The 23,304-nt window shown below is 47.5% G+C and overlaps 7 protein-coding genes across 7 annotated transcripts; 2 read left to right on the forward strand and 5 right to left on the reverse strand.

Moving 5' to 3' along the window:
* Positions 1 to 138: 138 nt before the first annotated feature.
* Positions 139 to 2,335, reverse strand: N7478_007082 (tat pathway signal sequence domain-containing protein; the record flags this gene model as incomplete). The annotated part of the gene is made up of 3 exons (XM_056923296.1): positions 139 to 343; positions 408 to 2,058; positions 2,131 to 2,335. 3 exons carry the CDS (start codon positions 2,333 to 2,335, stop codon positions 139 to 141), a joined length of 2,061 nt encoding a protein of 686 aa, XP_056781333.1.
* Positions 2,336 to 3,837: 1,502 nt separating this feature from the next.
* Positions 3,838 to 7,661, reverse strand: pex1 (AAA family ATPase peroxin 1; the record flags this gene model as incomplete). The annotated part of the gene is made up of 4 exons (XM_056923297.1): positions 3,838 to 7,070; positions 7,134 to 7,212; positions 7,263 to 7,493; positions 7,551 to 7,661. The coding sequence occupies 4 exons, from the start codon at positions 7,659 to 7,661 to the stop codon at positions 3,838 to 3,840; spliced, it is 3,654 nt and encodes a 1,217-aa protein (XP_056781334.1).
* A 316-nt stretch (positions 7,662 to 7,977) lies between these two features.
* Positions 7,978 to 9,942, reverse strand: N7478_007084 (cytochrome P450; the record flags this gene model as incomplete). The annotated part of the gene is made up of 6 exons (XM_056923298.1): positions 7,978 to 8,380; positions 8,439 to 8,710; positions 8,768 to 9,012; positions 9,090 to 9,241; positions 9,557 to 9,686; positions 9,744 to 9,942. The coding sequence occupies 6 exons, from the start codon at positions 9,940 to 9,942 to the stop codon at positions 7,978 to 7,980; spliced, it is 1,401 nt and encodes a 466-aa protein (XP_056781335.1).
* Positions 9,943 to 11,677: 1,735 nt separating this feature from the next.
* N7478_007085 (vWA domain-containing protein) lies at positions 11,678 to 14,164 on the forward strand (the record flags this gene model as incomplete). The annotated part of the gene is made up of 2 exons (XM_056923299.1): positions 11,678 to 13,154; positions 13,233 to 14,164. The coding sequence occupies 2 exons, from the start codon at positions 11,678 to 11,680 to the stop codon at positions 14,162 to 14,164; spliced, it is 2,409 nt and encodes an 802-aa protein (XP_056781336.1).
* Positions 14,165 to 16,500: 2,336 nt separating this feature from the next.
* On the reverse strand, positions 16,501 to 17,892 carry N7478_007086 (C6 zinc finger domain protein; the record flags this gene model as incomplete). The annotated part of the gene is made up of 1 exon (XM_056923300.1): positions 16,501 to 17,892. One exon carries the CDS (start codon positions 17,890 to 17,892, stop codon positions 16,501 to 16,503), a length of 1,392 nt encoding a protein of 463 aa, XP_056781337.1.
* A 1,008-nt stretch (positions 17,893 to 18,900) lies between these two features.
* On the forward strand, positions 18,901 to 21,527 carry N7478_007087 (DNA replication licensing factor MCM7; the record flags this gene model as incomplete). Its single annotated transcript, XM_056923301.1, has 4 exons — positions 18,901 to 19,215; positions 19,287 to 19,420; positions 19,489 to 21,403; positions 21,459 to 21,527. The coding sequence occupies 4 exons, from the start codon at positions 18,901 to 18,903 to the stop codon at positions 21,525 to 21,527; spliced, it is 2,433 nt and encodes an 810-aa protein (XP_056781338.1).
* A 394-nt stretch (positions 21,528 to 21,921) lies between these two features.
* N7478_007088 (putative adhesin) lies at positions 21,922 to 22,269 on the reverse strand (the record flags this gene model as incomplete). The annotated part of the gene is made up of 1 exon (XM_056923302.1): positions 21,922 to 22,269. The coding sequence occupies one exon, from the start codon at positions 22,267 to 22,269 to the stop codon at positions 21,922 to 21,924; it is 348 nt and encodes a 115-aa protein (XP_056781339.1).
* Positions 22,270 to 23,304: the final 1,035 nt, after the last annotated feature.

Below are 23,304 nucleotides of genomic sequence, written 5' to 3' on the forward strand. Positions count from 1 at the left end.
AGAACGTAAGATGGAAGACCATGAAAAATATCATTCAGGCGAGTCAGATTTTCTCGTTACAAAAACTTCAATCAATGAAGACAATCAAACTATATACATGTCACTGCAAACGTCACAGCCTGATAAGTTGTGTATTCCCTATTCAAGATACTCATTTGGAATATAGAGCGGCATAGAGTCCTCCCAGATAGTATCGGTGAGCAACTTCTTGTTGGAACCATCGTAATCCATGATCATGATTTGACCGTAAGGCTGGAAGGTGTTGTCGAAAAGAGCACTCTCGTCCTTGAAGCCGTACATACCGGTGCTCCACATGATGCGACCATCTTGGGACCAAACAGCGCTAAAAGAAAAAGATATTAGTATTTGGTGTCTTATCAAATCTGGAGATTCATATATAAACTTACTGTGCGTCGTTGGACAGACTATCCGTAACCCGGTTCAAGTCCGAGCCATCGGGCTTAATGGTGTAAATATCGAAGCGATCCGCGTACCAGCGGGCACCGTACGATTCAGTCCAGTTGTTGTTACGGGTGAAGACGATACGTTCACCATCTGGAGACCAGCCGGGGGTGTTATCCCAGCCCGTAGTGAGCTGGGATGAGGTGTTGGTAGTGAAATTGTGGACGATAAGACCCTCAGGGGCACTGGTGGTCATATTCCACAGACGGTAGACGTATGAGGATCCATCGGGAGACCAAGATGGGAAACCGGCATTATCAGACCAGCTTGTCAAGGTACTGAAGGTGCTACCGTTGGCCGTGGCGCGGACGATGGCAGAGGGAACGGTAGTACGACTCGTGAACCAGCCACCGAAACCAGCGAGAAGCTCGTCACCATCAGGGTTCCAGGAAGGCTGGAAAGCACCTGCTTCACCTTCGAGAAGCCACTCGACTTCACTGGCGTTGCTGGTTGAGTAGATCTCGTAGGAATCAAGTGCGGTGACAATATCCTTGTAGAGTGGATCGGTCGATACCAATGAACCATTTGCAGCTCCCAGAACCTTTTGGGTGCTGGCAATACGGTTCACGACGGTGTTGTGCATGGGGAATACGTCCATGTAGCGGTAGGCCCAGTCGTTGTCGTAGCTGAAGAGCTCGAGGTCGGCAGCTTGTTGGGTCCAGTTGGGAATGGAGTATACGATCTTGGATCCGTCGGGAGACCACCAAGGGTCACGAAGGTTGGTCAAGTTGAAAGCCTTGTGGGTGGAGTCGACCTTTGTGTAGTGAACACCCTCAAGATCACCGGCCTTGATGAAGTAGCCAATGTTGCTTGAGCTGCCCATGTAGTGCTGGCCGAACTTGGGGTACGAGCCCGAAGTGTGTGCCACGATGTTCTTGCCGGTAGCGAAGTCAACGCTATAGATTTGAGAGGAGACGGCAGCTTGTTGCTGAGAGACACCATGGGCACCGTATGTGTTCTCGCGGGTGATGTTGTTGTAGATGATACGCTTTCCATCGCTGGACCACTGAGGAGTGCCAAATGCAAATCCTTCCTGGAAAACCACTCTGCGCATCTTCGTGCCATCCTTGCGGATCACGTACACGCCCAAGTTCTGTGTGTGCTCCCAGCCAACGCCCTCAGAGTGGCCAGTCCAATCCGTGTCACGATCAGAGCTGAAGGCAATCCACTCTCCGTCAGGAGACCATGAAGGTCTGAAATGGCCGGAGGGCCAGGTGTTGTCGGCGCGTGTCTTCGCGGTGTCGGTCAAGTTACGGGCAATCCCGGTCTCCAGATCCTTAACCCAGATATTTGTAGTGTAGTTACCTTGGGTTGATACGTATGTAACCTCTTTGCCGTTTGGTGACAGAGAGCCAACATCTTCGACGGAGTCTGTAGAAGCAAGGCTCTCTAGCCCTGTGCCATCAACTCGCACACGGTAGAGATCAGACTGACCAGGTGCACGACGCTCACTTGTGAAGACAATCCACTCACCGTCTTGAGACCAAGAGGGGTGATAATCAAAAGCATTTGTCTGGTTGGCCATTAACTGGGTCTTGTTGGTACCGTCGGCATTAGAGATCCAGAGTTGCGATCCGGAAGGTCCAATTCGGTTCACTACATAGTGGAATTAGTATATGGTATTTCTTGGCCACCTTCTTTCTTCAGGAGATAAAATGGAATACTTACTATAGAAGATACCCTTTTTGCCCTCAATTGGCCCTCGACGAGCCAATTTGGTTGGTTTGGCTGGTTGCTTCTCTGCAGCACGCTTGGCATATGGGCATCCTGCAGGAACAACAGCGTCAGCAGCAGCCCGCTCTGCATAGGGGCAGCTGTCGGCAATAGAGCCAGCAGCCAGAGCTGCAACGGCAATGGCGGCGGAAAATCGCATCGCGCCTGGTTGAAGCAGTAGAAGAAAAGAATATACAAAGAAGAAAAATATGCTGAAGGGCTGATCAACTGCCGAAGATGGAGAGGATTGACAGTGTATATATACGAAAAGTTGGCATTGGCCTTCTCCACTTAAGGGCTTCGGGACCCGCTCCGTTTAAAGGAGATGGAACGAGTGCACGGGTTCTGCAAGTCACAGAAGAAACGGGGAGCGGCGGAGAAAGATAAAAAACGTATATTGGGATCTGCAGCGGGATAATGCGACTTCGCTTCGACGTGGCGCGCTACCCATCCTCATTGGGTTGAAGGAAGGCAGTCATGGAAAATCTAAGTTTATTATTGGACTTACATACCTACGTCAATCTGAATTGAAGCATAATAATCATTGCTGCCTTCCACACAGCCACCACGTATTACAGTTCTAGCATTCGATAGATCTCCACACCGATAGAGGTCAGGAGATAGATGGGAGGAGGGCAGAGGAACAGCGTTGCTGATCATTTCCCCACTGATTGATATGCTACGTAACAGGCTTAGTCTCCTGTACCGAAATCTAACAAGGCCGGCAAAGCAATCCTTATTCAGAAATTTAAAATCGTGGTGGAACCGTCGGATAGATGCAGGGCACGATACAGACAGGATGAGTTTTGTCCTTGATCATAAACAAGGGAGATATGATTTGACCCGGGATAGATAATCATGCTTTACTCTATCTCTGACTGGTCTAGGCTATCTGCAGGGAGAATTCCTTCCGTCCGACTTTATAGGTCAGTAGGACGAGGCATCTTAACTATATGCGCCACATTCTCCGCCATATATTAACATCGCATGCGGTTAAGGACGTGGGTACCACACTCTTCAACTTCATTTCCACCACATATTGTAAAGCCTTGGCCTTTTTTTGAAGACTTATTGCGCCAAAGATTCTAATTCATGAAACCTGATTTCTTTCCATGCTGCTGCAATAAGCAGTCCGAACCCTTGGCATCCCCACAAATAGTGGACCCCCTGACGGAGACTCCGTCCGGCTCCGTGAGGGTTCGATTACTGCCCCCACTACAATTGGACTTGGCAAATGTCTTCCATGCAATATACCTATTACATCTACAGGGGCTAGTAGTGCATGCATGTGGTTTGTTACCCTGATGCCTATTCTAGATTTGAATCGGGCAGTGTATTTCGGCTTGCGATGACGAAGTCTCAGTAGGCTTATCAGCCAATTGAATAGTTTGATTTGTTTCGTTTGAGTTGTCCAATGATTAGAGCTGTATTGGCATTGAAAATTTTCAAGAATTTCGAGAATAATGGTGATGAGTGGCATTTGAATATACATAGGTATAGGTATGGTATAGTGCCTATTCAAGTAAAGGTCAATAAATACAAGAAGAGGGCGAAATAAAAAGAATAGTCACAAATAAAAGCAAAGATGTAATATATACAGATATACAAGATCCTTCTTCGCTAAATGGGCCGACGGGGAAAAAAAAGTATTGCTAAGCCCGATCACATAAGGCTTGTCCGGCCTCCAATTTCATTTCCGGCTTCGCCATTGGGCATCTCGCCATTACGCCCGACCACAAATTCCCGGTAAATCCCTTGCAAACGGCGTCGCTCGGTGGAGCTGAGAGATGAACGGGTGGTATTGAGGGCTCGTTCCACATGTTCCCATCGCACGATAATTTCGTCACGGAGCTCATCCGCCGAGGCCTCGGTGCCATTAGCTGCAGGCGCTGAAACAGAGGCCGGAGCAGAACCGGCAGTGCCGTTTTCAACTTGACGTTGCCGACGACGAGAGTTTTTGATTGCATCTAGCTTGGCTGCAACGACGGCTGGAGGAGGCATCGTGACCTTTCCAGACGCCTCTTCAGAGGATGAGTAAAGGAACTGGATGAAGTTTCTACTTGAAGGATTTGACGAAGGCTTGGTGGCGCCTGGCTTGGTGTTGTTGGGCTTGGCATCATCGCCAGTATGGTCACCTAGCGCATCGTGCACCGCTTCCAGGTGCGCATTGTACACCACGGCCTGGAGGTCAGCACCAGAGAATCCTTCCGTCTGGGCGGCGATCTCGTCTAAGCGAGCTGCAACCTCATCACTCATCTTTAGCTTCTCGCTAACTGCCCGAACAATGTCGACACGATCCTGCTGTGACGGCATGTCACAAAGGAGAGACTTGTCCAAACGGCCGGGACGAAGAAGGGCGGGATCAATCAGATCAGGTCGAGAGGTTGCAGCCAACACATACACACCAGAGAGTCCCTCAGCTCCGTCCATTTGGGTAAGAAGCTGGTTAACAACACGATCGGTGACACCAGTTGAGTCGTGACCACGCTTAGGGGCGATACTGTCAAACTCATCAAAGAAAAGCACACATGGTCGAGCGGCTTGAGCTCTCTCGAATAGATCACGAACACTCTTTTCACTAGCACCAATGTACTTGTTTAGAATCTCAGGACCCTTGACGCTAATAAAGTTCAAGCCACATTCACCAGCAACCGCACTTGCTAGCATTGTTTTACCGCAACCCGGGAATCCGTACAACAACAGACCCGATCGCAACCGTAGTGGACATTTTGCAAAAATTGGCGCGTACTTCGTTGGGTATTGTAGTGTTTCCAGCAGCATTTTGCGAGTCTCGAAGAGACCGCCAATGGCTGAAAAGGTTGTAGTAGATGAAGTGAGTGTGACATTGCGGAGAGAGGCGGGGGTAAAGCCCTTCAAGGCACTTTCAAAATCCTCAAACCCAAGACTGATCATCTTAGACTCTGCGGCAAGATCCTGAACAGATCGGATGAGTGCTTCATTTCTAGCACGAGCAACCAATAGTACAAGGTCACCTGGCATGTAACCGTCGGTCTTCCCAGCAAGTTCAAGAAAATCTAAGTCTCGGCTTAGAGCAAAACCATCACCGCCGGAAGAGCTGGGACGACTACCAGGATTTGAAGGGTCAAGCCACGAGTCTTGAGTAGAAGTACTCTCCGTGCGGTCATGACCGTTCATAGTTTCTGTGGGTTTGTCTTGGCTGGTAAGTGTCTCCAGTACCTTGCGCCGACCTTCCTTATCTGGGGCTCTCATGTTGATGATCTCTCGGACAACGTGGCCCCCGATAATGACATTGTTCAAAGACTCTTTAGCTTGGGCTGTTGCTAATAGGACCACGGAAGAGTTCATAGTGCAGTATTCTCGAACCATAGAACAAATGACTTCGCTATTTTGACGACTGCGTCCATTGTCTCCGCCCACCTGCAATTCAGTCTCTAGAGGACAGAGCTTGTCGAGGTCATCCAGAATGACCACAGCCTTTCCACCGAGACGAGCACACCAAGAAGCAGACATGAACAGTCGATTCAAAACCTCCTTGATGTTTGAGATGCGAGTTTCATCAGTTACGAGCTTGCGACAGGAGAAATATTTAACGTTGAAGAGATGATCTTTGCGCAGACGATGAGCAAGAAGATGCGTCAGGGCTGTCTTTCCTGCGCCAAGTCCGCCAGTCAACAAAATAGACGATGACTTTGTCAGGTTGTTTAGCGACTGGGAGATGAACTTGTCAATTCCAACCAACTGGGGAGCAGTCTCTGGGATGGGGTCATCTGTAGGAAGGGCCGATGAGCCTGCGTCGGATGGCTTGGGTATCTCTGCCTGCACATCGAGATTGAGAATGGCCTCAGAGCCCAGGAGCCATCCAAATATGGTCTTGGTTTCATCAGGACCTCCCTTCAAGGGTGGATCAAATCGTAGGATCGCACCATCAAATGAAGACACAGCAGGATGATTCTCCACTTTAGGTAAAACCATGCCATCTGTCAGTGGGCCTGAAAACAGTCCAACGTCAGACCCAGTGCTGCCGTAGATTACTTTGAGACGTTCAGCCAAAGCATCTCGAGAAGCGATGGTGTCTGCCCCAAACTTGAGCCCATCCTTCTTCTTGGATGCATCGGCCATAAACGGATAGACCTTGAGTGTCTTGACAGTCGATCGATGCAGCTGTGGTGGGGCAGCTTCCACGCGGACAACTCCTCCTACCATGTTCTCGGCACCAAGAGCCGTGCAGAGTAAAGTAGACATCGCTACATGCTGAGTATCTGGCGCCTCTTCCCATGGAAGCAGTTTCGCTACCAATTTTGTTGTAGGCGACCCAGCCTCATGCGAATTCTGTTCCTGTTGGGCTAGTTGCTGCTGAGGATCAACCGGTGGTTTGAGTCCTGAAGGCTGGACAACTGAGATGGATGCCCATGTTGTGCCACGGAGTTCAGGTGTTAATAACAACTCTGGATCCACCCATACGCGAAGTCCATCATTCTCATCCTCTTCCATCTCGGCGTCGAACAAGTCGTCGGCTGCGCGACGATCCACGCCGCGGAGGTATACAGACCCTCTACCAGAGTCAGGACGAGAGCTCTTCGGGCGCACAGTACTTGAAGCACTGCGGCCTCCGGAGCTTTTCCTGCAACTCCCGGCATTGCTCCGGCTGTCTCCTCGGGATGATTTGCTAGTCTTAGATCGGACCTTCGGCGCAACAATGACCTCCGCGTCGGGCGCAATCTTGGCGAACGGGGCGGTGTTCGATGGAGCGGGAGTGAGTGAGGTAACAACAATATTCGCTGTCGATGTGGGCGACAGGTGGAGGGCGAGTGGGTGCATATGCTCCACTTGCGTGGTAGTATAGGATGGATTGGGGAGGGCGCGGATCTGTGACAAGAGGTTGAGTTCCAGAAACGTGGCATGGAGTTCGATAACTATAGCAAGTCATGTAAATTAGTCGGTCACTCTTATTTTCAAAAGCTCATGTCAAAACTTACTCTCCCAGTCCTCTGGGGTCAATGGCTCGATATTGATGGTATGCGCGACGGGAGGATCAAGATGCACGAGCAGGCCGACCTGCAAGGAGTTAGCCACATGAGCCAAGTACATATAGAATGAGCATATACCTTCTGCCCATCGGCAAGCCCGAGAAGCCTTCCGAACGTTGTGTCCAGCTCAACGGTTGAGATCTCTTGCTCCCTGGAGTTATTGATCCCCTCTCGGCCTACTACCGGCGCAAGCCTTCGCTTGCTCGGCATGCCAGTCCATCCCAGATAGCACGAGCGCTGCGGCGGAGCTGCATTGGCCTTCACACTTGTCGACTTGAATTGCAATTCAATGATGACATTCTGTGCAGTCTGTAATCACATGAGAATTAGCCCGGAAGGTAGAAGTGACCGATTTGGGAGACCAACCGTGTCTGCATTGACCAGCAAGGAGACTAAAGACGGCGGGAGATTGACAAGACAGTTCTTCAAGGGAACAAGAGCGACTTCCGCCGTTGTGGAGGGCTTCTTGGGCGCCATAGTTGAAGCTGTGTATAGGAAAGACGGAGGAGGTGGGGAACGGGGCATTCCCCGGGGGGATCTTGTGGTTGTCACCGCCCGGGAATCGGTCCGCGGTGAACCTCGGCTGCTTTGCGATGTTATGCCTCAGGCATAAACAATATTCCGAAATAGTTAGGTACATCAAGTCCGAGTCCCATATAAATCGATAGTGACTACACTTTGAAGATGGATTGCAGAGTTCTCGAATAGGAAATCTGGAGAACATATTATATACACAATTATCTCGTATAAGCCATCTTATCTACTTGATTCTTGCGACATTGAGCTCTGATCTTTAAGACTTGGATACACTCGCGAGTAGATCGGCATCACTGTTTTCCCATGGATAACGAGTCTCTAAGGATTCAACAAGGGCTCGATGCTTCGGGCTTCGTGGATAAATAGATACTTTGTAAGGTGCGGGGTGGCTGATCAGTCCTGGGTTAAATACTGCGGTAATATCTTGAACCTTGCCATTCTCTACCGGCTTCGAAATGTTGAATGTAGCCAGGCATTGGGCAACGGTGAGAAAAATGTTTGAATCGGCCAATATACGGCCTGGGCAGGCCCTGCGGCCAAAACCAAACACTAAACGGTGCGGATCTGGTGCCGGCGGATGTCCGTTCAGGGAGTCCAGGAAGCGCTCCGGTCTGAAGGACATCGGCTCCTCGTAAATGCTTGGATCATGAGTCATACCCCTAGGTAAGTTAGTTTTGGAAACCAGTTGTAATCAGCTTTATAATTCAAGAGAAATACCAGATATTTGCTATAACCCAAGACCCCTTTGGAATGAGAAATCCCTCGCAAACATCATCCTGTGTTGACACATGGGGTATGTTGACAGGTACAACGGGGTGCCATCGAAGCACTTCTTTAACAACCGCGTCAATATATGGAAGCTGTTTTCGATCCTCAAGTTGAGGCAACTGGCAATTTCCGATAATCGAGTCGAGTTCCTCTTGGGCCTTGCTCTGTGCCTCAGGGAACAAAGCCATGGCCAAGAAGAAGCAGGAGATAGAGGAAACAGTCTTAGATTTTGTCAGTCATAGTATCTCATGTGCGCTCAGCTTTGCAGGTATCCTCACTGTATCCGATCCTCCGGCATACATTGACCCAGCCGACCATTTAAGAATGATTTCTTCTTTGGATCCAGGCTCGACGGGGTGTTTTTGGAGAACTTCAGACAGGAAAGACGGGCTGAAAGAGCCATTCTTCATTTGTTGTGTTACAAATTCATGTGGCACCTCAGCAAGTGCCTGCGCATCAGTTTTGAACTCCTGTGCTAGTTTGAGAAAGCCTGCCCCAGGAAACCAAGTCGGTAGGCTTTTCACTAATGAAACATTGGTTAATATATCCTCAAATGTACTATCTATATACATCAAGAAGGTTGCTTGAAATGAAGCTTACATATTGGCATAAAGTTGACTGCCCATGTTGTTGAAGAAAACGCAATAGAAAACCCTTGCATTGCCTTATCAGCTAGATTAACAAGGGGGTCGTCGTTGTGGGGTTCGATTGTGTAGCCATATGCAATCTTCAGAATAATGGCTCCGGCCTCTCTAGCTTGAAGTTAATGTGCTGCGCTGTTTGATATGAGGGCCGAGTAAGCTTATGGATTCTTACTTTCTTATATGAGCTTGGAGCTCATCTGGCTTCTTTAATAGCCTCAGCAACATACGTCCGACTTCTGCTGATTGAATGTCGTTGAAACGAGAAAGAGACCTGGCCGTTCCAAGTTCTTGATGAAAATATTTACGTGTTGCTCGCACATCGTCGGCATTTCGAAGTGCTCCGAGAACTTTATCCCAGCCCGACCTTCAAGGAATCAACAATGATGGTTTTTTACATACTTGATCAGATTATTTTTGACTTACATATCGAGAAATGCATGGGCTGGGCGCGATGAGTGTATACTAGAGCGCTTTTCCAATAATTGTAAAGCTAGTTTAGCGTCGTTGAGCATCATAAGCGAGTGCCCCCCAACATTCATGTAGCTGATAGGCCCTGCATGTGGATGGTCAATGATCGCTATATGCTATTTTAAAAACGCAAGCCTCTCACCATATATTTCCTTAAGTTTGAAAAAGTGCTCCCACTCCTGCTGATTTGGGCTTGAAAGATCCCACAAGTTACCAATGAACGGCTTTCCAGGTGGACCAGGTGGTAGAGGCGGACGCTTCCATTTAGAGAGACGAAAGACGACCCCAGCGTAGAATGTAGCTAGAACAAAGATAATAGTTGCTCCCAGGGCAAACGACATGTTTTCCTTCTATAAATTTGGAGAGGATTTGTGAGTAAATACAATCCAGAGCGGGGAATCCTCGACATCAAATATACCCCTTTTGAGCCAGGGCCCTCCCAGGCGAGGAGGGGTATCAGTGATATGCATCGTCGAATATTTCCATGAAAAAAGACTGGCCAGATTCAGAAGCTAGATGGTGGTACAGCAGAAGGTAATGCATCAGACTGCAAAGCAACCTCGGAAGTTCTGCATGATGGGATGAGTGGGGTAGAGTAAGGCATCATAACAAGGCCTAGATGCGTACTTTTGTAACACCCCTGCTGTATGCAGCCTATCTGCTTCAACTTGAATATCCTTTCAATATATACACAGCATATGACTGGTTTAATCACTGTTCAACTTCCCAACGCGACCCGACCTGACATCATTCTACAGCTTTTAGATGGAGACATGCATGCGACAAAAAATGAAGTTGATAGATGTCCATTTGTTCGGCCAGGCTGGAGTCATGCATACTATATTCACATGGAGGTAAAACGGCGGAGAATCATAGATGGTTCATGATAGGTCATCCTGGCCTGCCTTGTGCTGTAATATTATTGGTGTTTCCATCGTTAGGCGACTGTAGGGTACATACTATCACAAAGTTCCCCAGACTGGTGATTTCGCTCATCTCTTTTGTCCTGTCTCCGAGTCGTTCTGTCACAACATTTAAATATGCATATTTAATCAACACCTAAGCGGGGAAATACTGGAAACCTGACTAAAATTATTTTGACACCAGTTTAATTGGAAGCTTTAAAGGTTTTGAGCTAATTTTTGAGATGAAAATTGTGGACTTGGTTGACAGGATATATGATCTGATCATGCCCAGGTGTTTTCAAGTTCAACTTGAAGGTGTCTAGTAGTAGTATAAAATCCATGGATCTTTTAGTAATACTTGTGCTACTAGTTAGTAGTTAGTACCAGTAGTACGCCCCACCTCAAAGTCAAAAGCTTTTGTATTTTAGTCATCCCAGGATGATTTTATTCAAATTATCAAGTATCAGATCGGAAAATTTCATTTTTAGGTAAAAGTGGGCATTAGCATTGCCAAGCTCGGACTAAATCAGCAATCTATCTATAGCAGGCGAGGTAATCCGCTGAAAATAAGCCAGTTGGATCATTTTGTCACCTGAAAAGCCTCTCATCATTCTGATATGGTGAAATCATGCTATCATTAGGGCTGCAAATATTATCCCCCACTGATACTCCATATTGAACCTCTGTGGCTCCCCTATCGTCTATATTGGCCCGGGCTTGGACCGCCGAGCCGCAATCACCCACTGAGCTCCACCTCGTAAAAGAAAGTAAAAATGACCCACTAATCGGAGAGATTCGACCCACGTGCTACGATATAATCATAGTATAGATTAAACGTGGCTGTGGTATGTCGCTCTGCAGGGAGGGGAAGGCACTGACGAACTTATATCTGTCATCTGGAACTTGAATGTATCGACGATCTTCACCTTTTCAACACCTCCCCCTGTCGCATTTTTGCGGGGGCTAAGCTGCCCTTAGGAAACAACCTAGCAACCTTACTTTTTAGCCATTAGGCTTTGTGCTGGGGGCGAACGAAGCAGCAGCGCTTTTATCTCTGCAGGTAATTATTGTAGAGGACCACCGATCGCTACTTGACTAACTATGCCGAAGGGAGCCGAAGGAAGCCAAGTGTCAGTCAGGCAGAGAATCGTTAGTTTCACATGATGCCAACATGGACAAATACAATAGCCACCGTCCACCGTCATCTGTACGAAGCCTAGTCAACACATCCAGCTTTCATCATGTTGCTCCAACAGTAACACCTCCTGCATCACCTCCCTCTTATCCCTCCCACCCGCCTGCATCCTATCCGATCAGCCCACCAAGTACCCGCGCATCAATAGCGAGCGTAAAAACGAATAACACGAACTTCGCAAATGAGCAACGAAAACCACATACTAATCCCATCATTGAGGCAACGAATTTACGAGCACAAGATGAGCAAGATATGCAAAGCATTCTCCATAATGTCCAATTGTCGTGTCAAATCTGGAATGCCGAAATCGAGCCGGAACACGAGACGACCGATCTCTGCGATTGTGCTGTTCACAAATACTATAAGAAAAAGATCGATCGACTAGAAGTTCAGGAGATATGGTCAAAGGCTGTTTTGTATCCTGGAGAGAAATCATATCATGATTGCACTCACTTGCGTCTGTTCAACAACAACCCATACTCAACCGAGATCATTTCACCATACGGCTTCGGTGGTGTGGCACTATCCAAGATTGCCAGAGCTAACCCCGAATACCATGTTGAGTTTCTCCACCAGACAATAGCACTTAACACAACTCTCAATGCCAAAGCAAAAATAGCCGTTCAAGCTCTGGAGCCCTCTTTCAATATATGGGACCTTGAACAACTGGAGTCGCTGGTCAAGAATATGTCTGGGCCTCGAGCAACGCCCGATGACGATACTCACGATCATAAATTATCCAAACGGGCAACTTTCAAAAAGGCCTTGTCGGTCAAGACATCCGACGAGAGAGCTGCCGGCAAGATAAAGAAGAAGTTTTCCGGTGGCTTCGAACTCCGCGAGGCAATTCTCAAAGAAGAGAACGGTCGCTGGCAGAATGAATGTGATAAAGGAATAGTGCAATCATATCAGCAGGTGATCGGCATTTCATCGCAAATCAATGAGCTACGAAAAAATCACCCCCTTCAATATTTGCATCTTCTACGTGCAGGATACTTCGAACCTATTCCTATAGCATGGACTCGAGACTCTCAGACATCCAACGTCCTCAAATTCTCAATAGATGCTGCTGTGGGATGGAGAGGAATAACCCCTGCATGGAGGGGATATGAAACTACTGCTGAAGAGAGACTGTACTGGGTGTTGAGCCATCGCAACGGAGGTGGTGTTGTCATGAAGCCTGATATAGTCTCCGCTTTAGACACGGCTCGCGCTCGTATGGCTTCAGCTGTTGAGATACCTCCAGCCTATCATTCAACGGATGATACTTGCCATATTCAGAACACCTCACAGGGATATTCAAAGCAAGTCAGGAATACTTTTAGATCCTGGAGCGGCGCCCTGTCGCGCATGGACGAGACAATGATACTATTGGATGCGTCTGGATCTATGGAATTCAACCCTGCACGACCAAAATACAACAAGTATCTTATCACAGGCTTCTCCAAAGTGGGTCAGCCAAAGAATAAAGGTAGATACTAGCCAGCTGCTTAATTTTAACACAAAGCTGACGTTACTTGCTTGTATACAGATCTCGCAAAAGCAATAATTAGTCGATTCGTTGACGCCATGCAAACCTTTAGTAATTCATCATACGGCTATCATCTGGTCACATTTTCAAATCAAGCAAGCGATATAGGTCTTGTGAATAGGTGGAACATAAATCAGATCTGGGGAAACGTTCAATTTGGAGGACGGACCCGAATCATGACCGGATGGAGCAAGATTAAAGAGTTACATTTCCAGAAACATTCCCAAACAGCAAAATATCATCCCACATATGGGTGGCAAGCAGGACCTGAGACCCCAAGTCTAAGGCTAGTCTTGATACTCGATGGAGAAGCCAACGACATGGATGAATTTGAACTTGATCTTCTCAGCCTTTCTTGGGCATATGTCACTATCTTTTTGATCGGCGTCGAAGGAAGTCTTAACCATCATCGGCACGCCAACAGATTACAACGAATAAGTGAGATCAACCCTCGAGTATCCTTTGTTGAAGCACAAGGAAACATCTCTGAGCGATTTGTCCTGCATGAACTCCTCAAAAGACATATCGGCCGTGAGATTCCCATGTCCGAATTGAGAGACCTAGAGCAGTCCACGGCGGAACTACCATCTCCACAGCAGGTCCGACAAGAAAGACACCCTTCAGTTGGGGTACAAATTGAACAAACCCCGGTCGAGCTGCCTTCACTAGAAGAAACAAGACATTGGCAAGTTCGGCAGCAACATGGCTCAGCGCTGGTCGAACTACGGGCGGATCGCGATCCCATCGAATTACCTGCTACAGAGACGTTGTCGATATCACCAACCTCGGGACGATATTCACCATTTCCGCCACCGGATAGGCCCCTACCGCCGCTCCCTGCTCTTCCCCGGCTTCAACGTCCGAGCCCATTACATCCCGAACAGTCGCCACAGGGACCACTGCCTCCATACTTTGAGAACTTCATACGATAGATGAAAATTATTGATGCCTGTCGACGCTGAATTTTTTTACCACGCATAAAACCTTCTTTTGGTTATCCCTCTGATTGGTAAAACCTTAGAACTTCAGAGAAGCTGCAAAGTGTTAAACGTTTAAGCGACTTCAAAATCACAGGCTCCATATTAGCGCTTGCCCCATAAATACATGAATATTACCACAGTGTTATAGTCTTATCACTTTTTCGAGGGCGAGTTGTTGGCTAATTAGCGTGTGATATGCTTTGCATTAGTGCTCGCCAACGAACAAGGATAAATTGACAAAGAGGTCATCAGTTGACACCAGAAGATCGCAAGGAATTTTTCATGAGAAAAGACTGAAAAACCAGGAAGATTATCCTTCGTCTTCGCACCCCCTCTTCTGCAACCTGTAATTCTATTGGTCTTCTTTCAAAAGACATGCTTAGAAATATGGAAAGTGTTAACTACTTAATTATAGCGTTTTTCGCTTTCTTTCTTGGCTGGGTAGGATACCACTGTTTTCAATCGCTCAAGGGTTACCAAGTGAGTACAATAATACCCCTAAGTAGAGAGACTAAGGCTTATGTCTCTTATGGGTGCACGCTACCCCCAGAGCTACCAAAACGATGGCCGCTTGGGATCGATCGCATCAAAGACCTCTGGGATGCAAACGAGGATAGACGACTTCTGGCTTATCTCTGCAAAGCTGCAGAGAATTTAAATCAGGGAACAACCTATTTCATTTCTTGCTTTTTGAACCTCGGGCTTCTCATATCCTACACCCTTCAAATCTTGAAGCTGTTTTATCCACAAATTTCCAAGGTAGGACCTTGCAAAAATCATTGAACCTGAAATAGCGTGAAACATAAAACCGATATGAGGTGTCGCTTTAAAGACTTTGGCCTTGGTGCTAGACCTGCTATATTTGCTCCGTTTCTGGGGAGCGGAACTTCCACTCAGGAAGGGGCAGCATGGAAGCATCCACGGGAAGTTTTTCGAAAACAATTCTTGCTAACACATTATCAAAACTTTGATTTCTTTCGGGAACATGTTGACAACTTGCTTAATGTTCTCCCGAATGACGGGGTGATTGGTCTTCAACCGTTATTCTTTGATCTGACCATGGAGACCTCGACTGCTCTCTTATTTGGGAGATCTGTATATGCCTTACGAGCCGGCATTGATCAACATCAAGAGAATAGGATGTTTTCAGAAAACTTCGAGATTGCTCACAAGAAGGTTTAGCGAAGCGGTTTCGTATGACGTCGTGGCATTTCCTCTATAACCCGCATGCGCATCTGTTCATCACTTTGTTGAAGACTATATCAACGGTCTAGAATTGGAAAATACAGATGATGAAGATAGACGGCACGGATTTATTAAGCAGACTGCTGCTGAGTCCATGAACATCGCGAATCTTCGAAGCCAGCTTTTGAATAACTTATTAGCCGGTCGAGACACGACTGCATGCTGTTTATCTTGGATATTGTAAGTACGACCTAAGACTCTAAAATGTCGAAAGAAGGTACTGATTTCTCTATCTATGGTGGAAATCGATTCCTTTTCTGACACGAGAAAGTATTAGTACGTTTACAAGAAGAGATCAGCATTGTGACGAAGGGCGAAAAAGTTCTTACCAGAGAACAAATCAGAAAAATGCCATACTTTTCCTGTGTGATCAAGGATATTCTCTACCTATTAATTCTCTTCAGAATCACTCATTATAATATTAGCTCTTCGTTTATACCCACCTGTCCCTTTAAACAATCGGGAGGCAATACGAACAACAATATTGCCAACAGGTGGAGGACCTGATGGAGACAAACCGATATTGATAAGAAAAGGGGAGCTAGTGGTCTTCTCATCATATGTCAATTCTCGAAAGCGGAATATTTATGGAGATGATGCTTATGAATTTCGACCTGAGCGATGGGAAACTGGGGAACTGGACAAAATTGGCTGGGCATAGTTTCCTTTCAGTCGCGGGCCCCGACAATGTCTGGGAGAAGAATTTGCTACTATGGAGATATCTTACCCGGTTGTCAGACTGTTGCAGGGATTTCAGACTATTTCGCTTCCCGCGGGCGAGGTCAATGAGCCCGCTGGACAAGAAAGGCAGTTGTTGACTCTTGTTCTTTTGAGTGCTGATAGCTGTCCGGTTCGACTTCAACGGAAACGCAGGGAGATCTAGAGAAACGAGCTTAGGCATGAAGTTTGATCAAATAACATCAAAAGCCATAATAGAGGGTTATGGGAACACAAATATCTGAAAGGTTTAACGGCATATAATGCGCTTCAATCAAAATTTTGGAAAGAGGAACAACATGAATCACAGGTAGTTCATAGGGACATTATATTACTTCCATTGTTTCCCATTCTAGATATTCCCACCATATCTTTGGTGCTTTATCAACCCCATCTGGCTTCGTCATCATAAACACCGGAACCGGATTACTGAATACGCCATCCTTTGGAGCCGCATAAGCTAGACATACACGTTGGTGCTCAGCTGGAATTCTTTGTCCAATAGGCAGAGAGACAAGAGGAGCTTCTTCATATTCGAGAACTCTTTCGACTACCCTGAGCAAAACTTTCGCATTCCAGAATCCTTCTGTTCTGGAATGGCGCGATAGAACGGATATGGCTCTGCGTTGAATAAAAGGATCGCGGCATCTAGCTGCCGCCCACCAGGCCATGGGAATCACTTCTGCCTCCATGGAAAAAAGATTGGAAAGTGGCGAGTGAGTAACGTTCTCGTTCATGCCGAGAAGGAGTATTTGTTCTGCCCCATTGACTATGCCTTCCCAATGATACATGTGTGCATCATAGGCTGTCTCGGTTAAAGATGCGGCCGCCTTTGTATATACTGCACATGTGTGGAATGCAATATCGACAATTAAGAGGGACCGAGGATCGAGAGGTTTGGCCTTCTTAGCTGAATCCACGATCAATCTATGAAAGGCCGGCTCCCACTGGTCATACATCTGCAATATCATGGCGTATTCTTTTTGTAGTTCCGCGCCTATCAAATCTCCCTTTTCATCTGTTGATATCGATGTATTAAAATCTGTAACGCGCCGCTGCATCCGCGTAACCATCTCCCTGGCCTCCTCGATCGTGTTAAAATGCATAGCTTCCCCTGGCTGATGTTTGGGCTCGGGTAGGGGAATTAAAGGTCGACCGAGAAATGGTAGTTGACTGTTGAGGCGAATGAGTAATTGGGCGACCGCGGTCTTTATGATACGATCCCCTACTCTCGCTTGATATTTATGCAGCAGTCGTAGCGCGCCCTCTAGATGATTTACTGCCCGGCCTCGGTCACCTTTAACCATTTCCAGGCATGTAAATAAGACACAGGCAACGAGTACATGCTCGAATTCCGAGGCCTCGGCTGTAGCCGTAAACTCAAGAAAGTCTTTAATGGCTTTGTTATACTGTCGGAGCGCAACCATTCCATTTCGCTCTTTAGCCTCTAACTGGGGACAAAATTGTTGTAGACAGGTAGCGCTGACGGCTGCGACTGCATGTCGAATCATGGGTCTGTTTTGGACGAGTTGCGGAATGAGTCGATCCCAAAGATCGGATGGAACATAGCCTCCTACACATCCTGCACCTTGTTCGTAGAATGTGTGGAGAAATTGGCGCTCTTGCCTACTACCCGGGACGATAATTAGGGTGCGATCTGCACCGAACTCCGCTGTTGGACGATATGAGGCCATGTCAAGTCTTGCTCGATGTTGCATTTGTGTTTCTGTGCTGTAACCATCGCATTTACGACCTGATAGTAAGCATTTCTGGCAGTGTGGTTTTTCCTCTCCGCATTTAACGTGACGGATCCTGCCCCTCGTTAGTTGTGGGTGATCTTAAAGTTTTTCTCTCTCTTTATTTTCAATCTCATGTTTCAGTGCTTACTTGCAAGTAATGCAGCCAGCTCTCGACCTGGCACTACTTCGTCGGGCCTGCTTGGCCTGCTTCTCCAGCGTGACCTGCCGTTCCTGCATGGTGGGATTGAGACCTATGAAAACTCCAGACCGTGGAAGGTACAAGCTGGTACTTCGGCTTTCAGGGGCTGATCATTTTTCCTGGCTCTGTTGTGGCTGAATGGGGGCCGAATTTGAATCCAAATTACAGCGACGCTTATTGAACAATGATCCTTGTTAGTGGATATGTGTGTAGATCAAACCCCGGCATTTGTGAAGCAATCTAGTGCATTTTAATCAATTTTTTCCGAAACTTAAATCGGAAAGCGTACATAAAGAATAGCTTGCGTTAGACGAGTTCAATGCATGTTGTTGATCATGCTAGGAGTACATTTATAAGCACCTGAGCAGCCTTACAATCCGAAGAACTACTCAGCGACGTAGAACCTTTGTAAATTTACCGAAATATCCAGTTGTACACACCATGATATATCCATGGGTTTTAAAAATACAATACGTATGGCATGTGCAGCTTGCATGTATATTTCCGACAGGAGAGACGTCAAGAATGTATAGAAAGCCAAAACCGCGGAGCCAACTGGTCGATTATTACTAAGCAGTGCTTCCCACCAATCACAGGCGAGGTCTCTGGAATTTCTTGGCGCGTCACTCTCTCAAGTGCTAACCCGCTTGGACGCGTCGACGTGTTTCGCGTGTCTCTAGGGGCTGGAGATCCATCTTACCGCAAAATCCACTCCCCACCACTTTTGCGTTCTCTTCTCAACCGAGCGCAACTTCTACTATCCCACATCAACCTCCCCACCTCTCAGCATGGCTTTACTCTCATATCATGCTCCGGTTGATTATGCCGCCCAATTGGATGCCTTCAAGGATTTCTTGAAGCATTTCAAGACCCTGCAGTCCACCTCCGAGGCTGCTGCGACCGAAGCCTTGGAAGATTTGAACATCGACGGCAACCGCACCAGCGATGAGTACGATTTTATGGACGATGCGGAAGAGGATGGAGCTGCAACTCGTGGAGCCAGGAGGCGCCGGGAGCCCAAGCTCAAGTACATGCAGATTCTGCAAGACGTTGCTAATCGCGATGTTCAACATATTTTGATTGAGCTGGACGATGTCGAAGTTGTGAGTTCACCTGGAGGGAATGTAGCTCATGTTTCTGCACCGGGCATACAAGCTAACAATTGCGATCCTAGTTCGAGAGATCGCTCCCCGACGACCAGCAAGGCATGAAGCTAGTTGAGTCCATCGAAAAGAACACTAAACGCTATATCGATATTGTTTCACAGGCCGTGGATGGAGTTCTTCCTAAGGAGACCAAGGATGTCACGTATGTTATCTCGATAGTCCCAGTGGCTTTTTATCGCAATAATATTTTCTCATATTGACAACACGCAGTTTCAAGGACGATGTGTTGGATGTTATCATGTCCCAGCGTGAAAAGCGCAACGAAACGATGGAGATGGCCGCGGAAGCTGACATGGACGCTGCCGCTGCTGCAAGCATGTTCCCCCCTGAACTCACCCGCCGATACACCCTCAACTTCAAACCCCTCACTGCCTCCGGATCCAGCACCGATCGAGGCAAGGCCCTCGCTGTCCGAAATGTCCGGGGCGAACACCTGGGTAGCTTGATTACCGTGCGCGGTATTACAACCCGTGTGTCGGATGTGAAGCCAGCCGTTCAGATCAATGCCTACACTTGCGACCGATGCGGATGTGAAGTTTTCCAGCCTATCACAACCAAGCAGTTCCTTCCCATGTCCGAGTGTGTGTCGGAAGACTGCAAGAAGAACAACTCCAAGGGCCAGCTTTTCCTCTCGACCCGCGCCTCTAAGTTTGTGCCTTTCCAGGAGGTCAAGATCCAGGAAATGGCAGACCAGGTTCCCGTTGGCCACATTCCTCGTACTTTGACAATTCACTGCCATGGAGCTCTCACCCGTTCTTTGAACCCCGGCGATGTCGTTGACATTGCTGGTATCTTCCTGCCTACCCCCTACACTGGTTTCCGGGCAATTCGCGCTGGTCTCCTGACCGATACCTACTTGGAGGCTCAGCACATCACCCAGCACAAGAAGTCCTACCAGGACATGGGTATGGACTCTCGAACATTGCGCAAAATCGAGCAGTACCAGAACTCAGGTAACATGTACGAGTACCTATCCCGCTCCATTGCACCTGAGATCTACGGCCATCTCGATGTGAAAAAGGCACTTCTTCTGCTCTTGATTGGTGGTGTTACTAAGGAGATGGGTGATGGTATGCACATTCGTGGTGATATCAACATCTGCTTGATGGGTGACCCTGGTGTTGCTAAATCTCAGTTGCTTCGATATATTACAAAGGTTGCCCCTCGTGGTGTGTACACTACTGGTCGTGGTAGCAGTGGTGTCGGTCTCACAGCTGCTGTCATGCGTGACCCCGTCACTGATGAGATGATGCTGGAAGGAGGTGCTTTGGTTCTCGCTGACAACGGTATCTGCTGTATCGATGAGTTCGACAAGATGGAAGACTCTGACCGTACTGCTATTCACGAAGTTATGGAACAACAAACCATTTCCATCTCCAAGGCTGGAATCAGCACCACTCTCAACGCCCGCACTTCCATTCTGGCTGCTGCTAACCCTCTATACGGCCGTTACAACCCTCGTATCTCCCCCGTTGAGAATATCAACCTTCCTGCTGCTTTGCTTTCCCGTTTCGATGTTATGTTCTTGCTCTTGGATACTCCTTCCCGCGAATCCGATGAGGAACTGGCCGCCCACGTCACTTATGTCCACATGCACAACAAGCACCCAGAGAACGAAGATTCCGGAGTTATGTTCACACCTCATGAGGTCCGCCAGTACATTGCCAAGGCCCGCTCCTACCGCCCTGTTGTGCCTTCCAACGTCTCTGACTACATGGTCGGTGCTTACGTTTCCATGCGTAAGAGACAAAAGAAGGATGAGGCCAAGAGACAACAATTTTCGCATGTCACTCCTCGTACCCTTCTGGGTATTGTTCGTCTCTCACAGGCCTTGGCCCGTCTCCGTTTCAGCGAGGAGGTCGTCCGTGAAGATGTTGATGAGGCACTTCGTCTCATTGAGATCAGTAAGGCATCTCTTCACAACGACGGTGACTCTGGAGCCGACCACACCCCTACTAGCAAGATTTACACTCTTATCCGTAACCTTTGGGAGAGTGGTGCTGCTGTTGTCGATGATGACGAGCAGAATGCTATGAGCATCAGACGCATTCGCGAGCGAGTGTTGGCCAAGGGATTTACAGACGACCAGCTCACGACTGCCCTCCACGAGTACGTGGAGATGAATGTAAGCTTTCTCCTTTACCACAATCAATAATCACAGGAAACTAATTTTTTTCTAGGTATGGCAACTCTCCGACAATGGCGCTCGTCTGATTTTCGTCAACGCTGACGACGAAATGATGGGTTGATCACTGTACTACTACTTGCTGTTTTTTACGTTGGTTGAGCTTTCTTTGTTTTGTATTTCTCTTCTTGTGCGCATCAGGCTGCATTTAGTGGAACCGGTAGATGATTCCAGGCGATGGGTGTTATAGGTGTATTGTGGATCAAGGGCCTCTTGTGATTTCTTGGTCAATGAAGATCGATGTCAAACTACTTTAATTCGACTAAAAATTCCATATTGATCTCAGAAGTATCATCATACTAAAATTTTGAATATCCGGAACAAAGACTTTCATCCACTTAATAAAGGAGTGACATGTAACGACCCCAACGTATCTACTCATAACCCGAATTCAATATCCACAACCCCATCGGACCTCATATCTTCAAAGTCCATTCCAACCCATTTCAGCTCCTGGCTCAAACCTTGCACTGATCGTAGATTGGCACTTCCTGGCAAATAGTATTTGGTGCTCCGAACGGATTAGCGCACAAGGTATCACAGGCCGTGTTCTCAGGCACAAACACCAAGAACTTGTAGTCGGGCATATTCAGCCTGAATTGCGAATGGATATCATTGTTGTGGCTAGATGCCTTGTAACCCGCGCGACAGGCACAGTGGAAGGCTTTGCCCGTGTTGATGCACGAGGTCGTGATGTCGCAGCTGTTTTGCCCTGAGACGGGGTTACAGGTGCCGCATGTTGGGGGTGTTGGCTTTGCAAGAGCAAGTCCCGCGGCACTGAGGAGGAGGAAAGCTGTGAGTTGCATATTGAAGCTGGTAGCAGAAGTTTTTTGATTGAATCCTTTGCGTGTGATTGATTCTTGACTTTGGATTTGAATTGGAGTTAGGTGGAATTCGGGCCCTTTATATAGTACTTGTATCGAGAAATTCAGATAGACAGTGCATGCCCGAGGTAAGGACTCATGCGATGTCTTTCTGACATGGACACTTACCTGTTTCCATCATTATCAAGACCAATCCATACTGCTCGTTTATGCGCAGTCCATACTAAACACACTCAAGGCGTCCAGCCAAGTCACCGGGATTCCGGCAACAAAACTCAGACATCAACCCTGTCACTCCTGTCTAATGATTTTAAGACAGTACCATAGTACCCACGGCAAAGACAAGGATCCCAAACCTAGCTAGACTGTTCTTCCTAGATACCGACAGATCATATGCTTCTTCACAGATCGGAAAAAAAGGAAAGCCCTCGATCCGGACCAGGATTCGACGCCTGAATACGAGATCTGGAACATAGTCAAGACACCACCAATCCATGGTCTCTGATGATTTCAGTGGCGGCAAGAAACAAATATAGATACGACGTATTGGTTTCTTTGCATAGAGTTTTATCGTATTGCTCAAGCGGGGTACATGTCTCGGTTCGACAACCCTATTGCGGGACCCTGCGTCGGACCCTGTGGTGGTTTTGATAAATGCGGGGAATACTTGATGACATGTCATTGCGTATGTCTCAGGTACACCGCTTCGAGAATTTGTTTAGGACAGCTGAGTGGTGAGGTGAAGACCCTGGTTGGACCCTGGTTGGACCCTGTGCTACTTGAAGTTGCCACGCCTCTACCTGGTAACGAAAAGGCGGGTACGTATTTCCGATGTACCATTGATCCCTTAGATTATTTATATGCCTGAACTGAGATGGTGCTGCCCTGAATGATCATGATTTATAATGCCCAATTGAATGATCCTTGTAGGGTTAATTACGTACTGCTTACTTTTTCTCTGTTACATGCTCTGCTTACATGTCATCAGGTAAATGCATGTATCATGTACTTAGGTGG

This window comes from Penicillium angulare (genome assembly GCF_028827245.1).
Source record: "Penicillium angulare strain IBT 27051 chromosome Unknown utg000004l_segment0_segment0, whole genome shotgun sequence".
NCBI classification, from domain to species: domain Eukaryota; kingdom Fungi; phylum Ascomycota; class Eurotiomycetes; order Eurotiales; family Aspergillaceae; genus Penicillium; species Penicillium angulare.